We start from the raw sequence: 16,501 nt of genomic DNA on the forward strand, positions 1-16,501 counted from the left end.
CATGGATCTAGTAGTCTACAAGTGGATGCATCAGAATGGAGCGAAGCAGGGAGCTTCTGGCCCCGCCCATTGTATTTTCTACGTCACATATCCAATGTTTTTCAAAGTGCATTTTTTTGTCTGCTCCTAATTTACAACAATTTGGATAAAGAAATACTTACTAATGCCAGTTTAAGATTCATTTTCTTGATATATGACCTCCATCATCAGAAAAATGCCACAAAAACCTGTTAAAAACACAATTTTCAGAGTGGATCTTAAATCTAGTCCAATTAAAAAGCAGGAGCAGTTTTGTACAATTTTATGTTTTTAAGTTTAACACAATATTAGTTTGCCAATATATCATTAGTACCAATTTTTTACATAAATAACATTAGAAATAAAGTATCTATTTTAATATGACTACAAGAAATACAGTAAATAAACCAATTTATTAATTAAACACATGACAGATTTAGTTATCCTCTCATTAAAATAATTGTCGATATGTCGAGAAGCGATTGTTGTCTCCTCAAACTGCGCTGCAGAAATTTCTGAGTTGAAGATCCTTCCAACCACCATGAAGCAGATTCCTAAACCTGGGAAAGACGCCGGACTAATTGATCATTTGAGACCAATATCCCTCCTCAATAGTGATTCTAAAATTCTAACCAACATTTATGCATCTAGATTAAAAACAGGACTGAATCAGATCATCTCACACACACAATCAGGGTTTTTAAAAGAACGATCAATTCACAATAATATCCGGTTAGTTCTTGATTTCATTGACTATAATCAGTTAATTGAAGATGATGGCTTCATGTTATTTTTAGATTTCTTTAAAGCCTTTGACACGGTTGAACCCAAATTCATGTTTCATACTTTAGAATTATTTGGATTTGGACCTATATCATACGTTTTGTTAAAACAATCTATAACGATACAAACAGTGTAGTTATTTTACCAAATGGCATTTCCCCCAGATTCTAAATTAACAAAGGAATTAAACAAGGCTGTCCAATTTCACTGTTCCTTTTTATAACAGCAACAGAAATCAAAACCTCTGGTCTCTGTAAACTCAATGTCCTGGGAGAACAGTTAGCCATTACTCAACTGGCAGACGACACGGCCATATTCATGAAGGACAGTCTTAAAATACCGGAGATCATCCAGACCGTGGATTTTTTTCTCTAAAGCATCTGGTTTAAAACTAAATCTCAGCAAGTGTGAATTGTTGCCAGTTCACCATTTTGATCAGTCAGTTATTAATAACATACCTGTTATGAGTGTTGTGAAATATCTTGGCGTTCATATTTCCAAAGATGGAGCAAATGAACTTATGGAAAACCTTGGAAAAGTGTCAAGTCAATTTAAACATGTGGTCACAGCGTGACATTTCTATTCTATTTCTATTCACAGAGTGTTTCTCACTAAATTAGAATGTTTATCCAGATTCATTTATCCAGCATATTCACTCCCAATTCTTAAATCTGCAAGGAAAGCAATAAACCAGGCCAATTTGAACTTCATCTGGAAAAACAAAACTCATTACATAAAAAAAGGAACAATAACTCAGGATTACAGTGAAGGTGGACTTAAAGCCATAGACTTTGAAAGTTTGGATGGTATGATTACAATTAATTGGCTTAGATCTTTTCTGCAAAATGAAAGAAATATTTGATTTCATGTTCCTTCAAACATTTTCTCTCATCTAGGGGGTTTGAATTCCTTCTAAAATGGGATTTTGACCACAGAAAACGTCCTATTGAACTTTCTACTTACCATCAGCAGGTGTGACTGTATTGGAAACTCATATTCAAACACAACTTTAGTCCACACAACACTCCCATATGGAACTGTGGGTATATTTTATGTAGGAACAAATCCACAGTTTACAAAAATTGGATTGATAACGGTATTTGGTCATTATTAATGATAATGGAAACACTGTCTCATTTGAAACTTTTTCCAGTAAGTTTAAATTGACTGATAGAAAACAATACAACAATGTGATGAAAGCAATCCCTCAGACTTTGATCCAAATGTCCACCAGTCTGCTTCAAAATGTTCAAGTTCAGCTTCCATCTCTGTTGTTTGATGGTCGACCGGTTAACTCAAAACTTCCAAACTCAATTATATAATATTTGTTTGTTAGAGAACTGTTTCCAACATCTTACAAAAATCATTCTATGTCACAGCATTACACAAAAGAAGAAATAAGCAAGTTAAGATCTCAGTTTATTAAATATCCAATTTTTTCAAAATACAAAGAAATCCATTTTAAAATAATGAATGCGGTCTATCCATGCAAGGAACTATTACACATACGTTTTGGTTTTCCAGAAAATAACTGTTCTTTCTGTGACATAAATATAGATACACTTGATCATGTTTTTTGAATGTATATATGTTAACAGTTTTTGGGGGGATTTTTTTTCTTGGTGCTCCTCAAAGTTTCCCTTTCCTATTTCTATTCAATTACAAAAGCACATCATATTATTTGTAGTAGTTTCTGGTGATAATCTTTTTGATTTGACATTAAATACTTTATTAATATCTAGGAAATTTTTTATTCATAAGAGCAGATTTTCAAAAAAACAAACCATTATTCAATACATTTCATAAAGATATCGGTTTATATTTTAAATCTCAGAAATTTATAAAAAACAAAAATGCAATAAAACTGTCTATTTTCATTGAAGATTACATGTTGTATGACAATCCCTGTTATTGTAAACTACAATTTTTTATTTTATTCTTTTTTATTTCTTTCTGTTGTAACTATGTGTATATGTTTGTTTAAAGTTCAATAAAGAATTTAAAAAAAACTGCGCTGCAATTGATTCAACCAATCAGAGGAAGTCCAGCCTCGGCTTCTATCATGTGACTTTTTGACGCATGCGCTTAGCTCTCTTAAAGTTGACAGCAGAAGCACGGAAAACAACCCAACATGGCGACCAAAACCGGACCCCTGAACGGAGTTGGGATTTTCTGGCTCGTGCTTCTCTTCCTCATCCCTCCAGCGGAGGCATACGACGCGGGCGACGGCTTAGCCCTGTTGCTGGGCACGGTCCTGACCGTGGTGGGCTTCTGCGCGTGCCTGGGCTGGTACTCCCGGAGGAGGAACGGGCTTCTGTGACGCGATGAGAAGGGCTGTGTCACGTTTTAAACCCCCCCTCAGTGTATGGCGGACCTCCCGGTGAAGAGCTCGCGCTGCGTTAGATGAGAAGAAAATGTGCCTTACCAGACCTAAAGCGCAGGGATATGCTGGGAACAAGCACATGCTGCCGGAGGGGAGACGACGAACCCGGAAGTTGATGAACGTTCAAACTGCTGACCAAAACGCTGTTGTTTTGGAGTCTTTCCTTCAAATAAGCAAGACATGTTGAATACTTACACGCTTTAAGTGAACACTGTGACTGCTTTATCTGTGTTGTCAACAAGTTAAAAGGAACTACTGCAAAAACGACCTAGGCTTTATGAAAAATAAACATTCTTACCCTCAAAACAGCACGTGCTATTTTCTGTAATTTCCTCTGCGTGCGCACTTAGCCACTTTAGCTAGATAATTTCTTCATTTTTTTTTATATTACAAAAATAAAACAGGCCAAATGTGATAAGCTAGAGTTTACAAAAATGATATTTTAAAAAATGTGTCAAACTAAAAGCTTTTTGGGTTGGAATTTATGGGGGGGGGGGGGGGGGTTGAACTGTTTGACTATTTTCTTTGATTATAAGAAGGAAAAGTGCCTTGCTGTGTTAAAAAGGTTGTGGAATCTTGCAAGAAAGCGAACACGTTCATAATATTAGACTTATCATTGTCATATTTGTCCAAAACAATGGAGAAATCAGGGTACCTGATAGACAAGAAAACACCACAATTGTAGCATCACGAACATCAGCTACATATAAACCATCTATTTTTAACTTAAAGGCTGTGTCGTAAAGTTGAAAAAAATATATATATATTTATTATTCAGGATACTTGTTAACACAGTACTCAAAAGTAATTTAATTTGTTAAATCATCAGCAATTTAATGTAATATAAATGGAATAATTGACTTTTAATTGACATGAACACCCTCTCAAAAGCAGATTATTTACTCTCTGCCCCCTTTTTTAACTTGGTAAATTTGTGGAACTCCAACGTTGCATAAATCAGATTCATTTTAGAATAAACTCATGTTTAGGAAACTATCCTGGGGTGATTTCTAAATAATGGCATTTTAAGTAACGTGGAACTTTATACCCACACACACAAAATTAACCAAATTAAGAGAGTTCCATACCTAAATTTGCAAAAAGAAACATGTAACTTTGAGATTAATTATATTTATTTGAGAACAGATGGATAATATTTTAGACATTTTGTTAAAATTGGTGGGTGGATGGATTTATCGATGGATGTATAAATATAGGATGGATGGGTGAGTAAGTTGTTGGGTTGAATGAATGTATGAATATGTGGATTGATAGATGGATGAATGATTGATAGATGGGTGGACAGATAAGTGGGTGGGTGTATGGAAGGATAGATGGGTGGATGGATGTTTAGCTGAGGCGGTAGAGCAGGTCGTCCAACAACCAAAGGGTTGGTGGATCAATTCCCGCTCAACTCAGCCAGCTGTCGCAGGCTAGCCTGCAGCTCACCACTCTCCCAGGGGGATGGGTCAAAATGCGGAGAAGAACTTCCCCATTGTGGGATAAATAAAGTATCAATTATTATTAATATTATGGATCCCTTCCTTCATCCAGAGCCATGTGTGTGTAGCTGTTCAGAAGTGGCACATGCTGATCGTGACATCACGGCAGCTCCTTGTGCACGTTGGAGAATGAGCTCCTATGAATCGAACCTGCTGACCGCGCAGAATCAACAGCAGAGCGCAAAGTGCCTGTCAATCATGTATCTGCACCATAGGGGGGAGTCTCTCCACGTCGCGCGGATGCGGACAAGGCGCCCTGTTTTTTCTTCTTCTTTTTTTTCCCGAGAACCTAGATGTAAAAACAATGCAGCCATAATTTATTGACGTTTAAAAAAAAAAAAAGTGGTCACAGTTTTCTAGTCCCACAGGCGGCGCGTCACAAGCCAGTTGCCTTACATGCGCGGTCTAAAGTAACGCGTTACCGGCCAGCACGCGGCCCTGTCGAGCAGATGTTACCGTTGGAGAGACATCACTGCTGCTGCTGCTGCAACAAGAGACAAGACGCGTCTTGGATCCCAAATAGAAACGGGAGGAGAAAGAGAGAGGGGGGGGGGGGGATGATGCAGTGCGCATGCGCACTGCGCTCCGTTTACTGTAGGATATTCACCGTAGAGGAGGAAAAAAAAAAGCAGAGGAGGGGGGGGGCAGACACCAAATCGAGCTTTTTTAAAACAGCAAAAACCCAATTCGTGCCATGTAAATAACTACCGGGAGGGACACGGAAAGGGATTATCAACAGGTAGGGGTTGGATTGATCTTTTATTCCTCCTTTTTTCTATCTTTTTTTATTTTTTGGCCTTGTCTTATGTGGTGGCACTGGCAGCGATTTCCTCGCGGAGACTTGGATGTTTTTATCCGCTCCAAGCTGACATGGATGCCGAGGATGGGCATCAATGTTATCATCATTATTTTTATTAGTCTTCATATTGTCTTTTTTTTCTTTTTATCATATTGGCCTCTATTTTTCCCTTTTGTTGTTGCCCCCCCTCCCGGAGTCTGCGGGATTCAGACGCGCGTAAAACACGCAGAGGAGGCGTTTTTTAAAGAGTAAGTAGACGCTCGCCTTTGTCAAGAGAAATCCCAACATTTATAGTCATAAAAAAAAACAATCATATTTCGGCATCCGATTTGTTTTGATTGCTTATCTAATTCGATTGATTCATCTTATATTATAAGCAAGTGTCACCAAATGTACCAGTGTTGCCTTAACTGTGCGTAATTAGGAAAGATGATGTGGAAAATGGAGGCTGGATTAGTAGAGGCTGTAATGAGAGCACTGCTTGTTAGTAATCCAATTATCTTTAAATAATAAATAACAAAAATAAATACAAATGTATGATTTTAGCTGGATTTTTCACGATTTTGAGGTAGGCAACTCCTATTCTGCCTGCATTCCTCTGTTCTGCAGGGTGTGATCAACATAATTCAGCCTGCATTTCTTCTTACAAAATAATTACAAAAAAGATGAAAATGGTTCATTCCAGCTTCTGGAAGTCGGTAAAAAGCTTTTTTTTTTTTTGTATGGGTTGCCATCTCTTTTGTTAAGAGATTCCCAGGCACCATAAAAGGAAAAAAAATTGACCGGATCAATGTCTCGCAGCATTTTCATGCACGGATCATGTGTGGATCCACTCTCTATGTTTTCATTTTTATCCAAGATTGTTTGTTGTTTTTGCCGGGTTTGAATGCTGATAGAAGGATGATTGCTTTTTTCTCTCTCTTTCCTTCTTTTTGTCTTTTCTTTTTGCAGGGATTTCTTTTAGGGGCGATGAGACAAAGGAACAAAGGATGCCTTAGAAAGGAGAGGTTGAGCCCGGAAACCTCTTCAAAGCACACCGCCAAATGGATCTAACGCCTCCCCCCTGCCATCTCCAGATCATGATACTCGGCTGAAACTAATCCGCTATCTTTATGATCCCTCCTCCATCTATGGCGAACTATAGCCATGCAGGGGACCACACCATCTTGCAGAATGTCTCTCCTCTCGCCACGTTCCTCAAACTGACCTCTCTGGGTTTCATCATCGGCGTCGGCGTGGTAGGAAACCTACTGATCTCCATCCTGCTGGTCAAAGACAAGAGCTTGCACCGAGCGCCCTACTATTTCCTGCTGGACCTGTGCGCCTCCGACATCCTGCGCTCGGCTATCTGCTTCCCGTTCGTCTTTACCTCGGTGAAAAATGGATCGGCGTGGACGTACGGCACGCTGACCTGCAAGGTGATCGCTTTTCTGGGCGTGCTCTCCTGTTTCCACACCGCCTTCATGCTGTTCTGCGTCAGCGTCACCCGCTACCTGGCCATCGCGCATCACCGCTTCTACACCAAAAGGCTCACCTTCTGGACGTGCTTGGCTGTCATCTGCATGGTGTGGACGCTGTCGGTGGCGATGGCGTTCCCGCCGGTCCTGGACGTGGGGACGTACTCCTTCATCCGGGAGGAGGACCAGTGCACGTTTCAGCACCGCTCCTTCCGGGCCAACGATTCTTTGGGCTTCATGCTCTTGCTGGCGCTCATCCTCCTAGCCACACAGCTGGTTTACCTCAAACTCATCTTCTTCGTCCACGACCGGCGAAAGATGAAGCCCGTCCAGTTTGTGCCCGCCGTCAGCCAGAACTGGACCTTCCACGGTCCGGGCGCTAGTGGGCAGGCAGCGGCCAACTGGCTGGCTGGATTCGGTCGGGGCCCTACCCCGCCAACCTTGCTGGGCATTCGGCAGAACAGCAACGCAGCGGGCCGCCGCCGTCTACTCGTACTGGATGAGTTCAAAACAGAGAAGAGGATTAGTAGGATGTTCTACATCATGACCTTTTTTTTCTTGGCGCTTTGGGGGCCCTACTTGGTGGCCTGCTACTGGCGGGTGTTTGCCAGGGGGCCCGTGGTCCCCGGGGGTTACCTAACAGCAGCCGTGTGGATGAGCTTTGCCCAGGCGGGGGTCAACCCTTTCATCTGCATCTTCTCCAATAGGGAGCTCCGGCGCTGTTTCAGCACCACGCTCCTTTACTGCAGAAAATCCAGGTTACCACGGGAACCCTACTGCGTTATATGATAGTTTTTCCCACCCCGTCATTCCCTCTTTGTCTTTATTACGCTGATTGATCTTGATAGGGGCTCGCTCCCGTTGTACAGGCACTCTTTCTTTCTGTCTCCTCCATTTCTCTCTCTGCTCCTCCTCCTTCTCCTGTCCCTTTCTTCTCCGATTGCGTGGCCAGCCAATCACGTGGCTCTGCCGGAGGGGATCGGATGTGAAAAGTCTGCCAAAAGTGGAGGCTAAGCTGAGAATTCGGAATTTTTTTTTGAAAACATTTTTTTCCTCATCTTGCCCCACTCCCCTACTGTGTTTATGTTCTAGTAAACATACCTGTGGAAGCCAACGTAAACAAGCGAAAAAATGGAGAGAAAAAACAACAACGGAACGAAGAAGAAGAAAACCTCTTTGATCTGGAATTTTTTCCTTCTTTTTTGTTTTGTCTGTTTTTCTTTGAAGATGCGTTTACTCTGTGATGTGTTTGATGCAAAAAAAAAACATGAAAAGGAGAAAAAATATTTGAAAAAATACAAGAACAAAGAAACGATACCTCTCAAGGAATCACTGGAGATATTTTACATTTTAATAGTTGCACTAAAAGTGAAGATGTAAAGATGCTTTTGTTTGTTGCCAGCTGCATTGCAAAGGACGACGTTTTTCTTATTCCCTCCCAAGGAAAACAACAACAACAAAAAAACTCCGAAACAATGAATGCTTTAATTTGCAATGGACTACACAATCGCTTGTAAGTAGAGCAAAAACTTGACTGTTGGGATACACCATCACAAGAGGATATAATTGTTTTAATGTAAGTGATATCTTTTTCATTTATCTGGGGTGGGGGAGGGGCGATGGGGCGGGGCTTGAAAACCCGGGGCGGGGCTTTGCAAATGTGTGTGTATGGGGGGGGGGTTAAAACTAGAAATGATTTCTTGTAGTTTTACTATCCATATGTCCCTATTATCTGTTACTTTCTTAACACGTTTTACAGAAAAAAAAGAAGGCGAAGAAAAACATGGAAGTTATGTGTGGCTTAGGAAAAAAAAAGGTTTTTATAACAAATTTGTGCTGGAAAAAAACAACAAAAAAAGACATTGAAGAAGTAGTTAACTGTTTCATTAGATCCATGTACCTAAACACTTTCATCTTATGACAGTATTTTCTGATGCCACTCCGGGTGTTCTTGCCTTAATGGTTATGAAATTGTCACGTTTCTTGGTTGTTGTTTTTTAACTCCTCAGTCACTCCTAAAAGTTTTTTTTTTTACATCAGCGTGAAGTGCATGTTCAATTTTTTTTTTTTTTTTTTTGTAAAAAGCTGGTCAGCTCCCATGAGCATCACAGGCCATACACTGAGAAGCCCCATTTTTATTCTGCAATGGTTTGCTACAACCCACAGAGTGCGCAGAGCACAGGGAGCGTGATTGTGTGTGCACAAATGTGTGTATTGCGGTGAGAATGTGTGTATGTGTGGACCAGACAACAGTCACTTCAAGACCAGAGCCTTAGTATGGAATCTTGCACAATTTGTAAAAAAACCAACAAAAAAAAAACAAGTAAAAAAAAAACAGGAAAATGAGGAAAAAAGACATGTAAGGCACACCTCTTGTTTCTAATTTCCCCACATTAGCTCTCTACCGATTCTTTTCAATGACCTTTTTCTCTTGTGGCCATTTTAATATTTATTATGCATTCATTTTTGTATATTTTAGATAGATTGTGTGCAAGTATGTGAGTCTTTTCATTTTATTTTTGAAGTCCCGAATGTGAGTACAGTTTCAGTTAGGATTGCATTTGCTGAAAGTTAACTGTGTAATCTGTTGCTTTTTTTGAAAATAAAAAGTTCCAATTTTGAAACAAAAAAAAGAAGGAAAAATATGATTCTTTTATCCATGTTACTGGGCGAAGAGTATGGCTACATCAATGGAAATGGTTGCAAAATTTGTTTCACTTGAAGGGATAAAGTGAAAAAAAATATATGATGTATGATTTTAAACCATTTTCAATATATTGCATTTTTGGCACTATATGGCGCAACTTCAATAAATGGTCTATTTTCGAACGTATATCGTATATAAATGGCATTAGGTGAGAAAAAAAGAGTCAGAGATAAGTTCATCAGTTAGTCAAACTTTATTAACTGCGGTCACAGTAACACTAAAACTTGTTTTTAACCCATTACATGTTAGCTTCGTTAGCGTATTTTCAATACCTTTAACTCTCAACCTTGTTTTCAACACGTAAACAAGCTAACTGATACTGCTAAAAAGCATTCTGTGACTACGCTAACTTCCAACCTTGTTAGTAACACACTAAAACGTGTGACACAGCTATGTTAGCTGCAATAGCATATTTTTAATACCTTTACCTTCCAACTTTGTTAGCAACTCGTAAAAAAAAAAACATTCCAATGCTGCTACACGTTAGCCATGTTAGCATATTTCACGATACCTTTAACGTTTAGCCTTGTCAACAAGAATTAATTTATATATATATATATATATATATATATATATATATATATATATATATATATATATATATATATATATATGGCACTCTGGATTATAAGGCAAACTGTCTGTATTTTTTAAAGGAAATTAGGGCTTTTATGTGCGCCGAATAAAGCTGAAAATACAGTGATTTTTACAGGTTGTCCGCTACATGGTGCTTTACTTAAGTTATCACATTAGAAAAAAAACAATACTACAATATTTCCATTCAATCCAGCGTTTGGAGAAGCATTTCATGCAGAAAGAGGCATCTTCGATATTCTGTAGAAGGGGTCCAGGAGAAAAATAATAATATATTGTAAAAATGAAACTTTTAGTATACAACTGAGAAAAAATAAGTTGGTTTTCAAAATAAATCTTTCAAGAAAAGAGGTGAAATGGGTGAAAGTACAAAATATCTCTTAGAGAAGTATTTTCAAAGCCATACTGGAAGTCATTAAAAAAAACTCTTCCTATTTAGTGCAGGAAAATAGCTGAAATATTCTTTACATTGACATAAAAATTTAATGCTTAAAGACAAAACCTTCAAATTTTCCTTTGCATGATTCCTTGATACATTTGTTTGATCTTTGCGCTACTTTTTCCACACTTCGATTACCTTTGGTTTAATCATCTTATTTTGGTGACTTTTGCCCATACATTTGCTGGTTTTCTCAGAGAGGAATCCCACAAATTGAAAAGAAAAAAAAATCTAAACTAATAAAAAGTCTGTGAGCCACAGATGGCATAGTTTGCATTTTTTTAAAGTCACGCTGAAAAACATTTAATTGAGAAACTCCAAAATAATAGCAAATGAGCTTTTATTTATTTATTTTTGCCTCATCAGATGCCCATAGGAGAATCTTATTTTACTATTTTTTTCCTTCCGGTTTATAATCTTCCAATTTTTTATGTGTTGTCTGTTTTATTGAATGGTGTTAGTTGTAAGGAGTTTCAAATTTACTGAAAAGGTTGAGCTAAAATATTTTTGTGTGCTACATTTTGTGTAAAATCTGTAAAAGTGAGGCTCTTTTCCCTCAAAATACACCAAGCATGACATCTTTGAGGGTTCGTAGACTGCATACAGTTTTTCTTTTGAAGAGAGAGAAGCATTTGTTAGCGCTCCGATTATTACAATTTAGCTTCAAATTGGAAACACTGATCATTCCACAAAGACTTGCGATAATAGATTTTGGAGTAAATTTGTATTCTGTGAATCATAAAGGAGAAAAATATTGAGCAACATCTCTCTTGTTTTTGTTTGTTTTCTGTGAACTGCTATTGAAATCGTGGTGCTTAAGCCCTTGACGTGTCTGAGCATCTTCCTGCTGTATATTTTATCCCCATACATCATATGCAAATGGTGTCACTTTGGTGCTTTGGCCCATTTTCTCGTGTGCTGGTTTGATTGCCTCCCCCTCTCGCAAAAAATAAAAAAAAAGAAGAAAAAAAATCAGTCTGCTTGTGGGGGAAGATGTCAGTGGAAAGCGGGCGGTTTAGAAAATATGCTACTTACCCTTTGATCTCAGCAAAAATATATCATTTTTGAGCATGCTTTTAATAGCAGCTTACAATTAAATATTTAATGTGTTCATAACTTTATGGTGATGTGCTTTTGATTTGAGATACAATTAGATTTGAAAAAACAACAAAATCATCAATGTGTTGATTGTTCTCTGCAATTTCAGGAAGCTCCATCCACTGACTGACATTTCTTTTGCAAAAAGAGGGGAAGAATCCCCTCTTCAACTGAGTTTTTCTGGTGGTGCAACAGGGTGGCTCTGTGGGGGGAAGCCAGAGGAGGTTAGGTGCCCCCTCCCGATTTTTTAAGTGCAAAATTATAGTATCATTGTTGACAAAGATGAAGAAATCGTCATTACAAGCTTCTTTAAGCATTAATAATACCACCTCAGCTAAAAGAACGTCTGTTTTAATATTGATAACAGTAACAATAATAAAATTGAAATGCTTTTCATTTGTAATGACCATCCAATATTATTAGCCACCTTTCCAAAATCTTCTGCCTCCCCCTTATAAATATTCTTGTGGTGCACCAAAGGCAAAACCATAAATAAGCGGAGGAGTTCTTTAATATGAAAAGATTTTGGCGAAATGAAGTGGAGTGAGTTTGGAACAATCTTACTTTCATCACATTGCTGTGTGTTTTGCTGCTTAGAAGGAAGGATGGTTTTGCTGGATTAATTCTCTCGTCACTTCGTTTTGGTTTTGGGAGACAGACGTTTGTGGTGCAGGATTTAAGCTGATGATGGTTGTGGGCAGTTGGTTGGTTTTCTGTTGCTCCATCATGAGGATCAATTAAAGTGGAAACAGAGGAGCAAAGAGGTATCATCTTTTTTTTACCCGGCGATGGTCAGAAATCTTCAACATGTTCTGTTTTTGTGACTTTGCTGGTGTGTTGTTGACAGTCCAGATAAATATTAACATATTTTTTTTAATAGATGACAGTTGTTTCGGCAGCATCTATTTTTCACATCATTTACCCAAAAACATGATGTATCTGCATTCTTTTAAACAGCATCAGTAGTTTGAAAATATTTTTAATATAAGACTTTACCAGCAATTTGATCTTGATTTGGGTCGTCATGTTGTTATGGCCAAGCAAATTTGTCTGCAAATTCACTTTTTTTGTTCTTAAAGCTAACAAGAACACTTCTGTGTGTTTGGTTCTGAATGTCCTCTATCATCAAACAGTGGTTGCTCGCTGTATATATATACACTGACCAAAAATATAAACGCAACACTTTTGTTATTGCTCCCATTTTTTATGGTATGAACTCAAAAATGTGAAACATTTTCACATACACAAAATAGCCAGTTCTCTGAAATTGTGTTCACAAATCTGTCTAAATCTGTGATAGTGAGCACTTCTCCTTCTCAAGACAATCCATCCCACCTCACAGGTGTGCCATATCAAGATGCTGATTAGACAGCATGATTATTGCACAGGTGTGCCTTAGACTGGCCACAAGAAAAGGCCACTCTGAAATCTTCAGTTTTATTTTATTGAGGGGGTCAGAGGACTCAGACAACCAGTCAGTATCTGGTGTGACCACCATTTGCCTCATGAAGTGCGACACATCTCCAATTTTTTTTTTTACAGCTTGCTGGGTCCTGGTTGGCTACATTCTATATTGCAAATTTTATATAAATCTTCAACTGCTGGCAGGTCCTTAAGGCCGTGTTACATTTTGCGCATATTGCACGGATGAAAATTGTTCATATGTTAAAAAATTGAGAAAAGTTGTGGTCTTTCTGTGAAATTTTCACTGATGTTTCACGGCTGAACCACGTAAAAACCACAGAAGAAGTACGAATAAACCATGCAAAGAACACGTGAATCTACGTATAAGCCTTACAATACGTGAACCGTGCTTCAATATTGTCCTGTTTATATTCAATTCACCAGGGATTTTTAACGTGATACAGTATGTGCGCCGTATAAGCGATATAAAAGTTATATATTGGTGGTACATGTGTGAAAAGTTTGTTAGACACACGTGGGCACAAGTGTAGCGGTTGTGAAAAACCACGAATTTGCGTACGAATCTTGTAAAAAAAATCACCCACAATTGCGTAAGATTAATGTGATAACTGCGTATAAACTACATACAATACACATTACCTGCATAATTCCCATTAGTCGGCTGAAACCCTCGACTGACATTTACGCAAGAAATACGAATTCCGTATATCATGCATGTATCACTAAAGTCCAACGTTTCGTACGTGGAGAATGAGCAAAATGTACGCAGTGGCTGTACGACATGACCTTTAAACAAAAAGTAGGGGAAGGTGTGTATGTTGTGTAAGTGGGCGACGGAGACTAACGGTTGCAAATGTTGAGACAATAATTGTCTGACAAGTTATTCCAGACAGCGCAGGCCCCTGAATACAAATGCTAAACTCCCCCCCCCCTCCCTTTTTTTTCCATGTAGATTTATAAGTCTCCACTTTACAACCCAGTTTTCATGTCTTTCTTTCAAACCTCTGCAGTCCCTAATGCAAATGTACAGAATTCCTAGCTTTAAATATTTAAATGATTGAACTGCAAAGCTTCAAAGGTTTCGTTCTGCATAATTGAAGCACATTTTTTTTTTCTATTCTTTTATCATTGAAGGAAAGATTCAAATGGGAAAGTCTGCTTAGAGCGAGTCTTTAAAAAGGTTTAACTTAATGTCAAGGAATTAGTCATTCATTAACGGCATGTGTACAAATAAAATCTAGAAAATATTCATAGTATTTTAAATTTTTGTAGCTTCTTTCCAATATTTTTTAACCAGGAAGTGATATGGATTCAGATTGATGGGTTTTTGCCTCAATCTTAGCTGTTCAATGAGCTCTAAATGCCTTACGTGTTTTTAATGCGTTGCAACGCGTGCTTGTAAAAATGCTCCAATAAAAAGATTGATACCCGTCCTTGTCGGGCGTTAAGGAGCTATCAAAAACAACAGACCCTTCAATAAATTCCTCTTTACGATCTATGCATTTTTAAGGGAAATAGAGGCAGCCATTCAGCGGCATGGGCATTTTAAGGATGGGGTTTTGAGAAGGTATTGATTGAAACTGAATCAAACTGTGTGGTTAGCTTGACCAAATTGAAAAAGAAATCAATTGTGACCATTTTTACAATGCTAATATAAATTATATGTTTCTTTTACCTCAACTACTTCAATTTATCATTTATGACAAACGCAGAACAATTTGTCGACTAGTTACTTTAAAGTTTCACTCCAAACATTTTATGATCTATTGTAAATGTGTTTTTAGATTTCATTAGGCCCTTTTTGCCAAAACAGACAAAACAGTGACGTTTTCTAGGACATAGTTTCTGCAGAGCGGCATTAGTTATTCGTAATTCATCTCTGAGTTGTGGTTGGGACCGTTGGTGCAGAGCAATCCCAGCCCCCTTCCCGTCACCCACAACTGAGCGATCTGTTTACATGCTCACCGGCTAGCCTACAGCCCTCTATATACCCCGTTAAAAAAAAAATGACTAGCAATATTAGAGCTGTTCAGCCGTACGGTTTAGAGACAGATGTCAGCTTGGACGCGAAAAAACGAAGACGTACATTGAGCTTTTCTATGTCACAAAACCAGATCTTTTTCAATGAAATCGTTTTTTGAATAAAAAAATACTCAAAAATGCAATTTTAAGCTGAATTTTATTAATATATCTCCTCCACCATCAGAAAAAATGCTACAAGAACATGTTAAAAACTCCCAAAACATGATTTTTATTAGCGTGGGTCTTTATTTGTGTGGTTAACGCTTGTTAATGTTCTGTTCCATCAAAATGATCAGAGTAGTTGAAAAAATAGCTGCAATCTTAAAAGTTTTTTATTTATTTTTTTTATACTTAGTTCAAATTTGCCCTCGAGCTTTGCCCTCGAACCTGGATAACAGCTAACATAAAGAATTTTTTCAGTCACAAATTTAAATATTTTTAGAGTGTGACCGTATAGGGAATGACGGCATCTCAAGATTTTTTATGTAGTATGAAAACTACATTATATATGTGTGTGTGTCTGTGTGTGTGTGTGTGTGTGTGTGTGTGTGTGTGTGTTGAGGGAAGGTGGTGCTTGGATGTAGCATCATTCAGATATTTAATCATTTTTACACTCTTAAATTAAGCTCAACAGTTTAACCTCAAAAGTCTTTGTGGATGGAATCTCATCAAAATAACAGCATATTTTATTTTATTAAAGCTGACTGTCTTTTTTGTATGTTGGGTGGGTCAGGGACAAAATTTTATATATATATATATATATATATATATATATATATATATATATATATATAAATTTCCCTTCTCTGCTTCTGTGCCGGTCCCAAGCCCGGATACATTGAGAGGGTTGCGTCAGGAAGGGCATCCGGCGTAAAACATTGGCAAGTTAACCATGCGACTCCTCCTCGACAGGGAGGTTGTTTCGCTGTGGCGACCCCTGATGGGACAAGCCGAAAGAGAAAGAAGATATATATGAAAAGTAACAGCATCTTTGAGGTTCATCTTTAGATACCAAAATAAAACACTCAAAAACATCGGGAAACTTTTAAAATCTGCCATATAACATATCGTTAATGCTGCTCTGCTGTTTCATCTTAAAAGCAGATGCTGGGGGAAAAAACAAGCTCCAGACAAGGATGTTTTATGTTTCATGTTTTTCCTGCCAGAGTGATAATCATGACTGCACACAGATGGGAGAAAAATGTCCACAAATGCTTTCCGCTTTGATGGGTATGCGCCGCACAATGCAATGCAGCTGTGTTAGCGCGGTGCTT

At 38.1% G+C, this 16,501-nt stretch overlaps 1 protein-coding gene across 2 annotated transcripts; it reads left to right on the forward strand.

Moving 5' to 3' along the window:
• The first annotated feature begins 5,283 nt into the window (after nt 1–5,283).
• gpr85 (G protein-coupled receptor 85) lies at nt 5,284–9,301 on the forward strand. Of its 2 annotated transcripts, none has more exons than XM_011490914.3 (2): nt 5,284–5,733; nt 6,437–9,301. In XM_011490914.3, the coding sequence occupies exon 2, from the start codon at nt 6,598–6,600 to the stop codon at nt 7,729–7,731; it is 1,134 nt and encodes a 377-aa protein (XP_011489216.1). In that variant the 5' UTR covers nt 5,284–5,733; nt 6,437–6,597; the 3' UTR covers nt 7,732–9,301. The 2 variants fall into 2 exon arrangements, with proteins under 2 accessions (XP_011489216.1, XP_004082941.1); XM_004082893.4 differs by having other exon boundaries at nt 5,285–5,425.
• Nucleotides 9,302–16,501: the final 7,200 nt, after the last annotated feature.

The sequence above is a fragment of the Oryzias latipes genome, chromosome 23, assembly GCF_002234675.1.
Source record: "Oryzias latipes chromosome 23, ASM223467v1".
NCBI lineage: Eukaryota > Metazoa > Chordata > Actinopteri > Beloniformes > Adrianichthyidae > Oryzias > Oryzias latipes.